This window comes from Diadema antillarum, unplaced genomic scaffold, assembly GCF_040938485.1.
Source record: "Diadema antillarum isolate AM-2024a unplaced genomic scaffold, OU_Dant_1.0 scf00000028, whole genome shotgun sequence".
Taxonomy (NCBI): Eukaryota; Metazoa; Echinodermata; class Echinoidea; order Diadematoida; family Diadematidae; genus Diadema; species Diadema antillarum.
Window position 1 is genome coordinate 5,533,397 of NW_027270917.1, and position 19,279 is coordinate 5,552,675.

General features: G+C 38.9%; 1 protein-coding gene across 1 annotated transcript in view; it reads right to left on the bottom strand.

Annotated features, from left to right (window-relative positions):
- LOC139736144 (FH1/FH2 domain-containing protein 3-like) overlaps positions 1–19,279 on the bottom strand; it is a 184,544-nt gene that overhangs the window by 16,996 nt on the left and 148,269 nt on the right. Inside the window, exons 29-35 of the mRNA XM_071646877.1 lie at positions 18,360–18,419; positions 9,169–9,405; positions 8,308–8,493; positions 6,546–7,761; positions 3,361–3,601; positions 1,867–2,025; positions 341–523 (exon numbers count right to left, since the gene is read on the bottom strand). Coding sequence (XP_071502978.1) covers positions 341–523; positions 1,867–2,025; positions 3,361–3,601; positions 6,546–7,761; positions 8,308–8,493; positions 9,169–9,405; positions 18,360–18,419 — 2,282 coding nt within the window. The remainder of the gene's footprint in view (positions 1–340; positions 524–1,866; positions 2,026–3,360; positions 3,602–6,545; positions 7,762–8,307; positions 8,494–9,168; positions 9,406–18,359; positions 18,420–19,279) is intronic.

Sequence of the window (19,279 nt, forward strand, 5' to 3'; positions counted from 1 at the left end):
TGATAATCCATTAGGTATAGCCTGCATTCACTGATGCGTTTGGACGTAAAAAAATATAACTTGAAAAGTGTCTGATCTGGAGCAGTATCAGTCGCCTGTCAACATACATGTACAAACATATTAAGGTGCATGCAAATGTTATGAATTTCACAATGTATATTTTAGTAATCAATACTGACTGAAAGAGGAGAGGAGGTGTCTGAGAAGACACAGAGAGAATTCATGTCAGTGAAGTTAAAAGTCTTTAACCAGTCCTGTTGGTAACATATTCATGTACGTATATTGCCAACGTGATTTTATGGTGGTGGGACTAAGAGGGTGAGGGCGCTTCTTTTAATACCTCTTCCATGTTGTCGTAGTCCATCTTGAAGAGCCAGAGGTTTAGTCTCGCCTCCAGACCACTGATGGTGGACAGCATGTGGAGGAACTGTTCGGCCGAGCCCAGCGGGATGTCCGGGTTGGCTGCCATCGCCTCCTGGATACGGGCGGTCTCCTCCTCCGACGGAACCATGGTCAGCAGTTTCTGCAGATGCACGAAGGTTTGCATGAGACATGCACGGGATGAGAAGACCATCAAAACTTTGTCTCCTCCTCAGTTTTAGCTCTTTCAAAGATGAAAGGCCACTTGTCCACGACTACTGAGGGGATCGTATAGTTTTGGTCGAGACCTAATAACGTCAGGTTTATAACATTTTCTTGGTGAGATAATGAGAAAACCTCTTATGAAATATGATAAAGCATGTAATTCCGAGGATTCAACATTTATTTGATGAAAATTGGTCTTTAAATGGCTGACATATCCAAAAAAGCGATCCTAATAAAATGTGACAGGCAACGACTTTTATTAGGATCTTTTTATTTTACCTTGTTTTTGGATATCTCAGTCATTTCAAAATCGATTTTCATCAAATAAACTTTTGATTCTCCTAAGAATTGTATGCTCTTTAATATTCATAGAGTGACCTCCAGATATTTCGCAAAACGTTACAAGCTGAATCCTCACCTCAAACAGTACTGTACAGTCCCTTTAATGTATAAATCACCCTGTTATATTATATTTCTCATCATTTGAAAATAGCAGAGAAGAAAGATGAAACAAGCAAGCTCACACATTATGTACAATTACACTTTGATCAAAATTTCATATATAAAAGAAGCAATGAGTAATTTACAGTTAGGATGAAGACATTGAATGGAACTATGCGTCTAGGTTAAATCCTCTCCATGTATACATTAAAAAAAAAAGAACCAACAAGTGAGAGTGGTTTAGGCCATAAACAGCGTGTGAGTAACAAGTAGTACTCAATGTAGTACAATACACTACCATCTACAAACTCAGTTCCAATAACATTCTCTTTATAAGAAAGTGAAAATTCGGGTCTCAAAATTATCATTTACACTGTATATATGTATATCTTGATGTACTGTACTACTACTTCATTGTTCAGCTATGATGAAATTTTGATATAATGAAAGAACACTGCTGGCCTCCAGGACTTTGTTATAATGAGAGTTGCCTAATCATGTCTCCTGCATATATATCATAAACCACAATAATGCAGACTTTATGTTCCTCCTACAGACCTGGGGGGGCATTTCATGAAGGAACTTGTCGGATAAAATGTCCGACAAGTCAATTATATCCGACAAGTTTTGAGAAATCAGCCAATCAGACGAAAGAATTTCTCAAAACTTGTCGGATATAATTGACTTGTCAGATATTTTATCTGACAAGTTCCTTCATGAAACGCCCCCCTGGAGACATGAGAAATATGGGCAAGTCTTTCTTCTACATAAGTAAACATAGCTGTACAGTATATAAAGCTTGGAGGAAAAAGTGTCATAGTCTTGATTAGCCAGACCCACCTCTACTCCCTCTTTGTTCATGACCATACTGTCCATGTTGAGGATTGCTTGTTTGATGGAGCGGGGCTGCGGCAGCACCGTCAGGCCAATGTTGATCGCATTGGACTTCTTCGGGTCCAGCACTGTGATAAAATTCTTCTTGTTGGCCTCCATTGCTTTCTGAAGACATTCCCGAATCAAGCCACAATGAGGCATTAAAAAAAGAAGAAGAAGTAAAAAATCAGCAAATTCTGAATCTACAAACAGTCAATTCCTCAGGTTAGTAAAACAAATATTCCAGTTTCAATCTGTTTATCAATCAGTCCATAATTTGCATTTGCATATTAACTGCCAAACAACTCTCTGGCTACTAAAAGGTACAAAGAAATGCTGTATTGCTTTCAACAATTCAAAACAAAAGCTGTCTTGAACACACATACTGATGAATTCTGGTGATAAGTTTTGAGCATTTGAATGTGAACAGAACGAACACTCAGGATAGTTCACTTTTGTCATGGTTTTGCCAGTTTTGCTCAGAAGTAGATGGCACATGGGAGAAATGGGACAAGACCTGAACCCCAAGAAAAGATGAACTTTCAAATCTTTTGCCCAGAATCAAGCAATGAAAATACAAATTGATATATCCAGCATTGTAGATATGAAGCGAATTACATGTACTGTGGCTTACAACTTTGAAAGTCTTGTACATGTTCTAACCAATCATCTTTCATGCAAATTCACTCTTCAGAATATAATGCTCATCTCATGGTGTGTATATATATAATAATCTTGTTCCTCAAATTTCTTTAATGAAGATGTGAGGTTAACACTTCAGATGAAAAACAAAGTCTTTTTCTAAAAAAAAGAGTCTCAGGGGATATTAAAATAAAAGAGGAAACAGGAATATAAGAACGGCAAAAGGTATACAGAACGACATGTAGATAAGCTCATATGGGGTATAAAAGGAAAGCTTACAAACGTGAACTTGAGTAAAAACTATTAAGCAGATATAAACCTTCAATATAATACTTTCTACCTGTTATCATTATTAACAGAATAAAAGCTGTGACCACACTGACATCGAGTATCTAAATAGATTATTTATATCATTAAACTTCTAGACGTACAGACATCATGTACTTAGTATATTAAAAGTATTCATGCATTCAGCAAAGTAAGCATCTATTTCTTTATCTTTATTTTTTGAAAACAAAAGAATCACATTAAGGCATTCTACGGCCATGGGTAATAGCATATATATGTTAGATAGCCTGCTCTACAGGGTGGGATTAAAAAGTTATGATGGGTATGCAAACAATATAAAACTAAAAATCAAATAACTGAAATGCAAATAGTCATACACTATGTACTGCTAGGTAAAACAACAAATCAAGGAAAAATAAAATAATACACTGTACATATACGCTGAGTCAGGACGATGACACAAAACAAAAAATAAAAGAGTAAGGTACAGAATAAGAAAAGGTAACAAATAAAAGAGAAGATGCCACAAACCTGATCCTGTCGTAGCAAAATTCGAGCAGAGGTAGAAGTGGTAGTAGTGGTAGTAGTAGTACAACAAGTAGAGTGTGCGTGCGTTGGACATGAAGCAGGGATTTCATATTTTTGGTTTTGGGTCAAATAAAATCCAACACAAAAAAGGTAATTTTTCCCCCAGCCAGTGCGCAAAAACAAAACATAGAAAATAACAGAAACAAAAGAGAGAAGGGGGGAAAAATATGGCAAGGATTTGCCACTGTTAGTGCAAACATAGCATCATGCTGAATAACTGTTTACTTTTGCATCATTTGTGACCAATTCTTACACAATGCATCCCTGGCCCATGTGCCATGTTTAAAGGCAGGTAACTGGTATGTAAAAAAAAATCTCACGGGATGGCATTTCCTTAATCTTCCCTACAAATTTGGAGAGATTTGTTTTAACCTGCTGCATTATTGCCATGCATGTATCAATATCAAAATAATCTAATTTTGTATAGTTATGGTTGTGACAGACAGTAGCTACTAACAAGAGAGAGAGAGAAAAAAAAAAGGAGATGACATTTTCGCTGTCCTGCTGAAAAATTGTTAGCAAGACAGTTCTATAGATCTCTGGGATTACAGAATCTGTTGCTTATTTTTTTTTTTCCATCAATCTGCACATTTCAAAAAATTTAGACTTATCCCAGCACCCATGTACTACATTGAGAAATTCAGATTTTGACCTTGAAGTTTGTCTTTTGGAAATGAGGGTACAATTATAAACCCAATTCTACACCATGATCCGTGCAATAACAACATCGCATTTTGGTATCATTCAGGAGTTGCTACATGTACATTCTGAGGTAATCTCTGCATGAAGACATTGGATGCAGTACACACAGAATTGGTCACAAGTTTCAATCATGTTTAAACCAATATAATTCCATTCTTCAACACTTAAGCAGCTCTCATACCATATGCCTCTATTAAAAACAAAAAAAATGTTCAGGGCCACATTTCATCAAAAAGTTGATATGATAGCAACTCTAGCTGGAATGACAATAGTCATGGTAACGACAAGAATCCAGCTTCCTGATTGGCTGTTGCTATGGGAAGTTGCCATTCCAGCAAGAGTTGCTATCCTAGCATCTTTTATCTTTAGAAAAGCTGGTACAATCAGTTGACCAATATTCATATCAAATTGATTCTCATTTTGGGATCAGTCGGTATGCATATGTTGGAAGCTCCCTCTGCTCCCCCACCCCCTCCCCCTCCCCCCCCCCCCCAAAAAAAAAAAACAAGCATAAAATTGCCATATATCTAATATATATTCATGTAAGAGTGTTGAATATATCAGGCCATCATGCATCATGACTAGATCCACTCATATGAGAGAACACAAATACTGGACTAATACAGATAATGTATAAAATCAAATCGATTGATCAATCAATCGATTAATGTAAGATTCTGACACCATTCTCGTCTCATTATTGATCAGCCAACACAGGAGAACAATTAAAATTTTTTTCTTTGCATTTTCTTGATTGCTTTTCCTTTTCTATCCTATTTCCAATCCCCAACAACTGCTATAGGCCTAAACAACTCATCCATCTCATGCATAGGAAATATAAGAGAAACATTATATTTTGTCACTAATAAAGTGCTACTTGCATAATTACCAGCTGATCATGAAGCAAATCATACTACCATCCTCCCCAAATATTCATCAACAAAAGCAATAAATGAATCTTTGCATTGTGAGGATCATACAGTATCTCAAAGTAGTCTATACTTCCGTGAATCCCTCAAATCCCAAAACCATTTTTTTTTTTGGGGGGGGGGGGGGGTGGGTTGGAGCTGTCTTTTTTATGATAATTATATTCTTTGTAAAAAGTACCCCTCTTTTACTTGAGCCCAATTTTGGTCACATACGTTTATTTCACTTGCAGAATAACAACAAAAACCAAAACAACTCTCGATTACAAACTTTATACCTGATCCCTACATTGGTAACATTTGATGGGTTGTGACTCATCATAGACCTTTTCAACATCTTTCAATAACATGCTTCTAAGAAATGCAGATTATCCACTTCTCCATAAACATGTACTCAAATCAATATATGCATTCGATATTCAGGGTGAGAAATGTATAACTGTAGTACCGTATTCACATTGGTGCTGAAATCTAAATGCAAGATGGATGGGAGATGGTGTTCGGCACTGGTTTAGCATTGGCCAGAGTCTTAGAATGCATTCGGAGCGTGTTCACGGTTTAGAACAAGTTGCGCAGTAGCAGCAGGTTGGTTATTCAAATAAGTGGTAGAAAAATGCTTTTTGTGAATATCAGCTGATGCAGTTGGTGCGCAACTGTGACCAATGTGAATACGATAATACACAGTACTTGGAATTATCTCACAAATTCATTCTGGAACACCAATAGCACATAACATTTGACTGGTCATTAATATAATTGACAATCAAACATCACAAAACACACTAGACATGTGCATGACACGAAGGAAGAGAATAAAAACATTATTTGACAACATTCATACACATACACTAAACACAGACACTGACAGATTTATAATTATGTCACATTTCAAAGTAGATAACTTGAACTGAGGTCTTCGGTTACAAGAAATCAAGCTTCAATGTCATTATGAATTTCATCTTAATAATTCAAGCATTGTCCACAGAATATTTAGGAAATAAACATGGTTAGGATTATTACTATCATTCTGATGGCATTCATATATTGGTTAGTTTATAGCATCACATGTGGTAAAGTCTCATCCAATGTTGTTTATTCAATCTGTTTCGATGCAACGAACAAGTAATATAACCTGTCACTGAATAATGATTTCAGAGTTTGTATACACCATGCTAAAATACAGTTTAGGGTCAAGAACCAATATATCATTCAGAATTAGGATAAGCGATTAATTTGTTTCGCATACATGCTTATTCAAGTTAATGCTATGACAAGGCATTCCAGCAAAAGAACAAAAGATAGCACGACTGATGTTCCTACAAAACAATTTTAAGGATTCTCCAATTTATTCCAGAAATGGATGATGATTAACACTAACTGACAAATGAAATCATCTAGTTATTCCCATAGTTTGGTGATGTAAAGGTTTAGTAAAGTCTAGCATTTTCTTGACATGTTTTGACATGACACGACTTGTCTTCCCATCACTGAATATCACACAATACCCGCACACACTTAACGTGGACAATCCTGTATACACACAAGGATTTTGTTTCATTTATGCCTGTCAAATTTTGGCCTATTTGATATGTTAATGTGACCGAGATTTGTGAACGCTCTGTCCCTACCTTTGTGATCAGGTCCTTTCCCCTGGACTCAAACAGATGCTCCAGCTTCTTGTTGTCGATCTGGACTTTGTCTAGCTGGGTCCAGATGGTGCTCTGGATGCCGTTCCTCCCTAGCGTCATGGTCATGGTTTCCGGCTGAGTCTCCTTCCAGAAGAGTCTCACCGTCTTCTTCTTCTTCTTTGGGAAAGTGTTGTTGCCGATGACGGGCGGGGGTGGGGGCGGGGCACCAGGCCCCCCCATGGGAGGTGGGGGAGGAGGGGGTGCACCGGGGATGAGGGGTGGTGGAGGCGGAGGGGCACCGGGCATGCCGGGGACAGGCGGTGGAGGAGGAGGAGGAGCACCATCGGCCACTGTGCCGTAGGACTGGAGACCCATCATCATGGGGATCATCTTGAGGACGTCGGAGTCGTCGTCCCGCGACAGGTCGGTGAAGTCCCACTTGTTGACGCGGAGCTCACGGTCGTTCAGTCGTAGCACCTCCTCCCACTCCTCCTCCTCCTTCTTGATCTCGTCCACCACGGAAACGGGAGCGGGCGCCTCCTTGGGGGCCACGTGACTGGTCTGGATGCCCTCGATGGCCTTGCCGATCTTCCCGCTCACGTCACCCGTTGGAGCCATCTTCTCCTTGTTGGCTTCATCTGCCAGTTCCTGCTGCTTTTGCAGCTGCTCCTGCATGGACTGTACAGTACCCTGAGTGCTTGGGATGTCCTTCTCTTCTGACGATTTGCTCTCCTCGCTCGACCTCTCCTCCACATTCCTCAGGTCTGCGATGCGATTCGACACGGACCTAGCACCCTGGAGGGTGGAGGAGATTTTCCGGCCCATCTTTTCCTTTGCGTTGTCCTCGCTTGTCGTCGTGAGCAAAGACTTGTCACGATCTGACCGATCAGACGCAGCATCTCCGTTTTGCAAACTCTTGCTGGTTGTGTCCTCTTGGCTATCATCTGTCCTTTGGATGGACACATCGGGTGTAATGTCATTTTCCGTGGGTTTCACAGGTTCCGCCACTTCCTCTGTTTCTCCGGATGTTGAGTCTTTCTTGGCCTTGATGTCCACAGGTTCCTCCACAACAATTGCCACTGGTTTCACTGCACAGAAAACAAATGTTGACAAATGATACAAGTCATTGGATACCAAGAATGCTAAATCTTCCACTCAACACTGCTCCCACATCACAAGTTAGAGAATCTACCACTAAATGACAAACTCCTTTTACAGATTCGAAAAGGAACTTTGCGTAACGTCATTGCTAAGAGCAAATTATAAGACAAGAAAATAATTTATCGTCTCCTCACACCGGAATGTAACCTCACAAAATTCAAAAAAAGAAGAAATGGAACTTTGAACAAGGGTGACACGGCATTTGCTCCTGCAACAATTGCTGCCATGTTATTTTCTCCAAGGACTTAGGATTAGGGTTACGGGTGAGATAGAGTTTTAGGTTAAGTTTGAGGTGAGGATTAGGATTAGGGTTAGGGTTATGTTTATGGCTACAATTTTTGTTTGGCTTTATAGTGTGCAGAATTTTCATGGGAGCAATCGTCCAAGGAGCAAATATTATGGAACCTGAACAAGATATTTCTCTGATGCTATTCACACTTTGATGCATTAAAATGACAGATAGAAACCAGTACCTCTGAATAATGGCTTCTTTTCTACTACTGTCTTTGGTTTCTCCTTCGCTTCATCTTTGGTCTCTGTTGGTGTTGTGTCCTTGGAAACTTCTGGTTTCTCAGGCTCCTCAGGTTTGGTTGTTGGTGTAATGTGGCCATTCACCTTTGGCTCTTCCACCACCTTTGGCTCTTCCGCCACCTTCGCATCTGTAAAAAAATTTTTATTGAGAATATAAAACAGATAATGAATCCTGTCAGTTCCTGATTGCCTCTGTTTTTGTCGGTATCGGTTTGTTTGTCTGTTTGCAAAATAATTCAAACTATTTTTGAACAGATTTGGAGGAAATTTTCGGGAATGACACAAGAGAGGATTAAATTTAGTGGTGATCCGAATCATAGCCTGAATCCCGGACTTCTTATAAAGATGTTGTAAATAATTCTTTATCACAGAGAAAAAGAGCCATTTTCAGCATATGTGCTGGGTGGAGGTCTGTGTTATCTGAGTGCTTTTCTACTTTGCATATGTGTTCTTCACTGTTTTGTGAAAAATGTAGTTTTTAAAGCCTATAACATTTTCTTTTCTAAATCCCGACTTCATAACTTCTTCAATTCCACTCAATTTAAGTCTGTCTACTGAAGCTAATTTATGCATGGAGAAGAAAATCACTTTATTCAGGATCAATACAATTCTATTCTTTCTTTTATTTGCCTGTTTGTTTGTTGTTGTTTTTTGCAACAAGTACAATATTTCAGTCTGATCAGTTGATGTAAACATACGCTGGCATTTCATTGTTTATAGTCTTGTATGCAAATTGAAAAAGACTGAATTCAGAATACAATTGAATCATTTTGAAAAGGAGTTCCTATATGGACATCACTGACCACGTCTCTCTCTCCTTAGTCTGCTCCTGTAGGACGTATCATCTTCCGCTTTGCTGGCCAGCGAGATGTCGCCGTTCTCCGTCGGCTTGCTGGATGGCTCCACTGAGGACGCGATGGATGGGCCAGGATCCTCTACGTCCCTGGACCGTGGCTTCTCTTTCTCGACGGAGACTTGACTGCTGTCGATATCCTGGGCCTGGCGCTGTCTCCTGCGACTTGCGATGCCTTCTGGAAGATCTGAGGGAGTGTCCGAGAGCAGAACATTCAAACACTTTTACTGTTAATACTAATTATGGGGACAAACTCGTTGTGCCTTGTCTCTCATTTGAGTAAGGCACAAGAAACAAAAATCCTGAATTGCAGCATAAATAATGAGCATGAAATACACCAGCGAAGAATATAATGAAATTTATCAAAAAATAAACAAGCAATGCACTGTGTTTGCAATGAAGCAAGCAAAGGGAAAAAAAAATAGGTGTTCAGTTTGAAGGCATACGAAAAATTAAGCAAAAACAAATTGTGTTCTTTTGACATCTATGACACTCTTACGTGTACTTGTACACAGTGTGTTCTATTATTATGTACCTTCAAAGAAACGGAGATATTAAGGTATCATGTCTGTATTGATATTATTTGTCGCTACGGCCCTCACACTGGATGACTGAATCAAACATGCTGTTTTCATGCAGCTACTGATTGGACTGCCTTGATAGAGGGTCATCTAAACAGTAACACAGACACAATCCCCTCATCTCATAACAATGTACTTAAACTTCGTTCAGGAGGAGTAATTTTATGGTCCTAGAATCACACCCTGTAATCAGTTAAGACATGGATTTATCATACAAAAGGAACGATGAAAGGCAAACACCAGTGTTATTTTGACCATTAATTTCTGGATGGCATTTAAGGGTCACTGTATGGTAATTCTTGGGATATAGCCTTTCAAAACTATGGAAAATGCAATCACTTTCAATGCAGTCTGTTTATACTAGAGCTAAATCTAACCACTTAGAATGTAAAACCATGTTTAGAAAGTTTTCTCCTGCATACAGTATACTTGTAAAACCTTACCAGGAACGATTACAAGGAAGTTACCAAACATCAAATTCAATTACAGAGACTCCAACTCCATCGCTTTCGACGGGAGATCTCCCGCCGAAAGCCCATTTTTGCAAAATCTCCCGTTCTCCCGCTTGAGATTTAATTTCTCCCGCTTGAAATGATTTCTTACTTAGTGTCATCGTATGTTGAAAAATAAGCCTTAGATAGCATGAGATAGTATCTAGAACCCTAGAGCTGGGCTCCGGCCACAAGGAACTTCGCGCACATCAAGTTGGAGTCTCCCGTTTGCTAGGGGTTTCGGGCGGGAGAATCTCCAGATCAGAAGGTGCTTGGGGTTGGAGTCTCTGTAATTATGTAAGACCAAAGCTTGCAAAAATTCAAATAGCAGCATCAATAAAATAAACCATATTATTTACATCAAAAAAAGCGAACACTGACACTCAAGATTTAAGACAAACTACACAGCGTGTATAAACCTACCCTGTATGGCTCATTTCACAGTTTCTGGTGATAGCATTTACACACAGTGATAACCTGAGTGCACAAATGTGCCCTACAATTTTCTTGATCGATTTCATTCAGCATTTAACAGTCAGAGTGCAAGTATCGCTGGGTCATGTTTAAACTGTAAAAAGAACTTGATGCACTCAGCACACACAGTGGCATCAAGCAGCCATGGCCAAGTCAAGCAAAGCCATGATCAGATGGGCACACAGTTGGCACCTAGCACATTTTATATGGCGTGTGAATAGGCTGCATGTTAATTTACTGCACCAAAACAAAAATGGAAAAGAAAAAATATGGAGAAAAGCCTGCAATGATATGTAAAATGAAATTGAAATATAGAAAGTATAGGACAGAAGTTAATCACTGTCTTACTCCCTGTAATCATGAATAATGATAATTTTACAGCTGAAGAAGGAAAAGAAAATAAATGTTAATATGTCTCATGCTGTTTAACAGAAAAGCTACAGTCTGACATCAGAACTGTATTTCTCTCACATTCACAATTTTCATGCATATACAATCCAATCGTATGTACGCACGATGTTAGAAATAAAGCATTTGATCATAAGCATGACCGACACCGTGTTATATATGAATGTACGGGGTACATTGCACATGGCATGTGCACTTAGGAGACACTTCGACAGGTGTATTTGACACAAGGGTGTATTTATGTATTATGCTCATCTTAACTAGCAGCTTTGCTTGGTAAATATGACCAAAAAACCCCCCCAAAACACACACATTAAGGTCTTGTATACAAAAGGTATTTTGGGTTCATCCCACTTTAGAAAGTCATCCACGTTTTGTCGTGTATTCATGAAGACATCGTTTCTGCTATTCAGGTCAAGATCATGCTACAAATATGAAAGGAAAAGACTCCGACTTCTGCATCCACATGCACGTTATCATCTCATCCTCATTCAGTGGCGTATCCATGGCAACAGGATGCTCTAAATGGGCAGTGAAATGTAAATATCTATCACAGAGATTGATTCTGGAACATGCATACATGGTACAGTAGAAAATACAGTAGATTACACTCTATCATGTAACAAGCAGTATCTGAATACATTCACTGAAGTATTTTTTTTTCTTCTCCAGTGAAAACGTGTCGTAACTTTTGCAAATGCAACATTCAAATTTCAAAGAAATTGTGATGACTGATCTAGAAATGATGAGACATGTCAGCAAAGGCCTAAACTTTTCTTTTTGATTGCCCATTACAAGCTCCAATCATGCAATGAATACTCAAAACAAACAAACTACATACCATACCAATTAGTTCTACCGTATAGTGTGCCACATGAAGGCTATAAGCATAATATGCTGAATTAATCAAAGCTGAATTGTGTCCATGCAAATCCGCTACAGCACCACTGCACTTTAAATACCACTGACATCCAATGCAGCATGTTACCACCGGCACTATGAGGGTTAGTGGGCATGCAATGCGGGTTCCATGCCAAACTCACAGTCTGGGTTCTTTAACTCCTTGCTTTCCGTCTTCTCTGATTTTTCCGACTTCTCTGATTTCTCTGATTTCTCAGATTTCTCCAATTTCTCCGACTTCTCCGACTTCTTTTCCAACACTGATGGCTTCTCTTCCGACACCGATGGCTTCTCTTCCGACACTGATGGCTTCTCTACCGACGCCGATGTCTTCTCTTCCGACACTGATGGCTTCTCTTCCGACACCGATGGCTTCTCTTTGGACGCCGATGTCTTCTCTTTGGACACCGATGGCTTCTCTTGCGACACCGATGGCTTCTCTTGCGACACTGACGCCTTTCTCTTGGTCGTTTCGGTCTCTGGCTTGGTGGTGGAGGCTGCATCAACACCAACAGTTCTTTGCTCAAAATTTCTCATTTTACAGAAACACAAAGGGGGACGACTCTCCATATAAGTTACTATGCACCCATGTCTAATAAAGCATTGAAAATGTCTGTTTTTAGACATAGTGTCATGAAAGGTTCCCCCCCCCCCCTCCACAAAAAGGGGTATTTTCTTTCTTTCTTTTGACATTTAGGGGTCCCATCGCACGAAATGGGTCTTTGACATTCAGGGAAGTGATATCTAAAACAATAACATGAAGATTCAAATCAAGTGTTGCTTATCAAATTGCAATCAAATCTGACAGTGACATGGTTCCACTGATTTCCCTTTTTTTTTCAGGGAAGTGTTATTTTGTTGATATTTCCAACTTCAGTATAAGAAGCATTCATTCACAATGCAGAAGCATTCATTCAAAATGCCATTTGCATAGTGTACTATACTTTGCGCCATAACAGAATATGCCACTGAGGCTATGGGATGCCCCTAGTGACATTATTTAGGAGCAAAAATATGATCTGCCACAATAGGCTATTAAGGGACCACTTTGTGAGGTGCTTGGACACGGGTGGGTGGAACACTGTTGACTGAGATATTTAATGATAACATAAGCTGATATGCACCTATTTGTACATTTGAAGACTAAGCATCACATATATACACATAATTTTTTTTTTATTAACACACTATGGCTCATGGACTGGTAAGCTCTAAATCATTTTTTTTTTTTTTTTTTTTTTTTTGCTGCTTACATCCAGCTGAAAATCCATGTACACATATATCTTGCAATGTACTTGTGCATCTTACAATTACATGTTTTCTCTGCTGAATGTAACTTTCTCTCCATTATTTGCTTGCTCCTCCACTGTAAAAGGTGCCTTGCATAAATTAAATACATATCTAGTCATATTATATTTACAGTGTACATATTTTCAGATTACATTCATGCTCCTGAATACTGCATGTCGTCAAATAGGTATTTCTTCTTTCACACAAGAATATATTCAACCTTCAGAGTATTAACGGGACCGGTGGTGGAAGAATCTGCAATTTACGGATATGCTACAAAACCAAGTCTCACATTTTTCACCTGACCTTTTGTGTCTTGGCAAAATTCTCTGTATCCTCATGGTTGTTTGGGTTTCTTTTTTTCTTTTTTTCTTTTTTGTGGTGGTTGTGTAGAAGGTGATCACACATGAAAAGTATTGCATAGATTTCATATCAATAAAAACAAACAAACAAACAAACAAACTGATGAGCATAGAAAGAAAACTAAAATTCCAGGTATAGCAAAACCTGCCTGAGTGACCACCTGACTGTAAAGACTACCTGCACATGAAGAACATGCTTTTGCTGGGGTTCTTTTTTAGTTGTTGTCTCCCTTGGGTGTTCTTTATAAACAGACATGACTCTTGAAATAGGACAACATACATGTATCATCATACATTGTACTTCAGTATCTAGGTGTAACCTCACCACTCCTTCCCTTTTTACCAGAAATTCTACAATTGTATCTCCATACATTGACAAGGCCTACAATGTACATCAGCGGACAGACATACACACAATAAAACTGCACATGTACATGTACACTGAATGCCAACAACTATACAGGAACCACTGCACACAATTCGAACCATTTGACTTGTTACAAGGCATCACAGTACAGACGCACACAACAAACAAGAACATGCAGATCAGCGCATGGTGCAGTTTGTGAACTTGACTGCAGTGGAGCTCATGAGAACCATGTTTCCCTCCATTTCAATTTATGATGAAGCTTAACAGAGGAAGTAGCCCTCAAACACACTCTCTCACGATTAAAAGAAAAAAAAATCCATCTGCTGATAGAATTGACAGAAAAGAACCATGTGGATATTGACCAACCTGTTGTCTGTCTTTGACTGAAAGGCACAAAGTATTCAAGAAAACTTCATTTTCCTGGTGCACTTGCGGCGTGCAGAAGTTTTTTTTTTGCTTCTTTCAGAAAAGTGCTTCATACCCTGAACCTATACAGTAAATCACATGGTTATGCCACATATAATGCAGCAACAATGATCACACTTTGATGATTTCTGATTTTCTCACAGCTAAAGTAAGCATTTGCTTTAATATTGAAAACCATGCAAGTAAGGGCTACATCCTCTGTGGGACAAAAGAAGAAGTAGACAAGGAAAAAATGTAGAAAAAAAAAGGAAAAAGAAGACAGCTGGTTTGCAAGATGCAAAAGCCACACATACATTTTTTTTTTTTTCTTGAGCTGTGCACATGCTTGTAAAGTAGCAGGAAACATTAAACTGCCAAACATTTTTATTCTTTTTGTATTTGCTTTCTTGAGCCAATGTGCATGCTCATTCACTTCACAATGAGGAGTAGGGGGGTGGGTGGGGCACCAGGCAAGGGGGGCGGGGTGGATATCTCGCAGGCAGAGGGTTCAGCCACACTCACATTCCTGATTGGTCACTTTCATAGCGCCCTCTTCGAGTAATCTCCTCCTCCTGCTTCTACCCAGTAGGCTAGCCGTCACCCCTTTCGTCACCAAATCACAGATTGAAACAAACAAAGTCACTCGTGGGGTCACAGGGGAGGACTGGAAACTCATGGTGGGGTACAGCAATGCTTACAGTTCATTTTGACATTAAAGGAAGTTAACCTCTAACCCCAATGAGTTTAGTGGCCTAACCTCCACTTCATTTCCTCTTATTGCAGGTGCAAAAAAACCAAACAAACAACTTATGTGTTTGAACTAGGAAGCACATTGTATCATGAAGGTCAATTCCCCGATCTTTCTGGATATTTTATGCATCAGGCTGCCTAAATTCATGATCAAAATTGTCCATCATTTGCTTTGAGCAAAAAATCTTTCATGCATTTAGATTCAATTCTAATGTTTTTTGAAATTTTCCTCACAATAACATCTAAGATACAAGTCATATGTACCAGTTAAACATCTCACTTGATAGAGAAGTGATGAGAGAGGAAAATCTCTTCAGTTTGCTGTCAAGTCAGGGCTGTGATTGGTTGCGGACAAGGAATACAGTGACAGAGAATACTTCCACTTTGAAAGTCACAGCTTGTGATCACAGCTGTGTCACAGTTCTCATACACCATGTGGCGCACAGGCCAGGTGACCACCACATGTTGTACCGTATGTAAAAAAAAAAAATTACAACGGGCCACTCCGCAATGATAACTTTAAAAATGGTGAATCAATTCAAATGCAATTTCAGAGTATGAAACTATAACTTATTTCCCACGTCTTGCAGAAAACCCAATCCGATTTGCTTCAGTAGTCAAAGAGAAATAAGAATTTTTGTAGGGCATGTCAGGAATCTCTTCCCTCCAAGTTCTGTTCATTGTGCTCACACATTAATATGCAGCTCCAAGAGCATCCAAGAGCTGAATTTGGAAAGATCATACCCATGGCATGCTTTATAACAATCTACATTTCTCTGTGACCACTTAACCAAATTGAATGGGGTTTTCTGCAAAATAGAGCTAAGATGTTATATATCAAGATCCTGAAGTAGATCCCTGATGTGTGCCATGGACAAGCTGTATGTTTCCCTTGCCAATACCAGTGATTAAAATAAAAGGGATAGTATAGTTCTGATCGAGATGGAGATTCATGTTCTGAAATTTTGCAAGACAATTAGAAACCACTTATACGAAATATTAAAAAGCATTCAATTCTACGAGGAATTAAAAGTGCATTTCATAAACAAAAATTGGTTTTGAAAAATTCTAAAATACCCAAGAACAAAGCTCTCCTTATAAAAGACGGGTCCCACCTTTTATAAGGACCACTTGTATTACTTTGTTTTGGAATATCTCAGCCAATTCAAAACCAATTCACATCAAATAAACTTTTAATTCCTCATAGAATTGTAATCTATTTTGTATTTGATATAAGTGATTTCAACTGTCTCGCAAACAGTTAAAACCTAAATCTCCATCTCAACCAGAACTACACAATACCATCCCTTTAAAGATCCCTACTGTCCACAACCTTTCACAGCCCCTGGTTGAGCCACAGTTGCTCACAGAGCAGACACTATGTGGATAAAGTTGATGTGGATAAAGTTGATTAGCGTCAGGATTATTTTGACTCTTCTTTTCATAGTGGGGAAAACCTACTCCTGTTCGAGGAAATATCCCTTATGTTAAGAGAGAAAGTCTTGTACCTGCATCGGTATCGTCCTGTCTACATGGGGTTCTCCACCTTCCCACTGCTGTAGGGAGAACACGAGTATTAAGGGAGATGATAAATTCCCACAGCCAAGAACTGATTGAACCGCACATGCTGCAGTCTGAAACTGCAATTTTTCTTTTAACCGTGCAACAATCAGTGACACTACACAAACACACACACATACACACACAAATGCAGTTTATCAACAATGGTCAATGGAGCCTACTCACATACAACAAAAGGTGTTAACAGATAGACTTGGACCATCTGCACTCGGCATGCACATGACCAAAACAATTGATAAGTCACTGTAACAAGTTATCCTCAGAAACAAACTGGCACACAAACAAAAACAATGGCCTTCACAGCAAATGGAAACCAACTTTTCCCCATGTCTCCATTGACATATACTTAGAGAACATCTCAAGTAAATGATACGTAATTATGTACAGTGATAGTAAGAAGTTGCAGGACCTGATATGAATCTACAGATACTGTGCTGCAATCGGGACCTATCACATCAGTTATTGGCAAAAGCAAACACGGAAAAAGTTTCAGAATTCTGATTCTGATTTTACTGAAAGTTACCTTGCCTTTGATTTATGATTCATAGTTATAATATGTGATTCTGCATGCTAATGTGGCTAAGATATAATCAAAGGGATAGAATGTCAAAACTAAACAAACAGAAAAGTATACACTCTGGAATAGTCTGGGGGGGGGGGGGGATACATACTGTCTTCTGTTGTTGTTGTTTCCTCTGTTATTATTGGTCTTCTTCTTGATCTTGGCATATAAGAACCTGGGTGGGAGAAGGATGAGGGTGGGGCAGGGATAAGGGTGGAGAGGAATGGGGGAGGAAGAGGTGGAAGGGGGATAGGAATAGTGGAATGATAAACAAGGGGTTGATAATTGTTTGTTTGTTTGTTTGTTTTTTTTTTTGGGGGGGGGGGGGGAAAGTAGTAAAAAATAAAGACATTGCTTGTAATCCACGCCCTAAAGTTGATGTCTAAAGTTTTGCAGTCCCTTTCACATACATGCACATTTCAAATACCAGTTCTCTAACAGGTCAGTAGTTAATCATTAGGTCAAGTTGAATTCTGCATACTAATACATTTTCTTTTCATTTTTGGGGTAATAAATCTCTGCTGCCATATTCAACAATCAATAAAACATCTAATAAAATTGGCAACACTTATATGAAGTAGTAAATTGTAGGAGGAAAAAAGTGTTTTCTTTACTGTTGACACGCTATAAACACAGAGTATCTTCTTTGATAGAAAAAAAGAGTGCACTATTAGGATTTAAGATCAGAATGCACGGTGATATTCAGCATGAATATATTTCTTTGGAGGAAAAACAAATGGGGAGTTTGGAAAAACATTTGCTTGGTACATTTCAAAACAATATTCACTTTGAGTTGTGATTCAACATTTGTGTGAGGAAATGAGGACATTTGTCTGATGTCATTACCAAAAAAATAAAAAAGTTATAACTACTTTCTGCAAATTGTTGTATCATGTATGCAAAGAAAGTGCAGAGGGTAGCCCACGTACTAGGCAGTCCAGATATGACACTGTAGAAACACACTTACTCATTGTGGGTCTAGTTTCTTCTGCTGGTTTATCCTCCTCCTTCTTCTTCTCCTTGTCTTCTGAAAAAGAAAAAAAATCATATTAAATGAAAATTTATAGTACAAATAGTGATCCCCCTCCCCCCCCCCAAAAAAAAAAATCTCATAATTATCTCACGTCTCGTGTGAAACATACAGGAAATGCCACACTGACTTTCCACTTTGAATAAGAAACCATCCAATTTGCATCAGAGATGACCCACGTTTCATTTGACTTCTCGCACAAGACACGCAGACAGGTGGATTAAGTTCCGTGCCAACAGAAATCACATTTCAAGTTGTGACTAATCACTCAATTAACAGAGTGGGATACTTCACAAAAATTATGCGACACACTCATGTTCATCATTTCAACAGCAGAATTTGAATAACAGAACTTATTCTGCTACCAGAATTTACATCAGAACTTATACATATGATACATGGGAGCTCAAAGTATGGATTGGCACATTGTTCAGAACCCTGTTGCATTTACAGTTGAGATCAAACATACAATGTAAGTCAGAAAATCAAATTTAACTCTCTGAATACTGCATATGCCATATATTTCGCGAGTCTAAATTTTCGTGAATCAGGAATTCCTGACGATTTTGCAAGTAGTTAAATTAGCGACCGTGGACTCCTGTACTGAACGGAGAAGTGTACACGCCTACGTCACATTCACATCGGATCAGAGTCAATATTTTCGCATGTCTTTAATTTCACGAATAGCGCCTGAGTCGCAAAATTTACGAAAATAAAAACCTCGCGAAATATTTGGCATATGCAGTACTCAATTCAGATTGGATGATTTTCTGAGTTACGTTTGATTGTATCTTTTTAATGGCAACAGGATTCAGGACCATTGCCTTGTGGTAATCTCTCCATTGCTCAGATTGGAA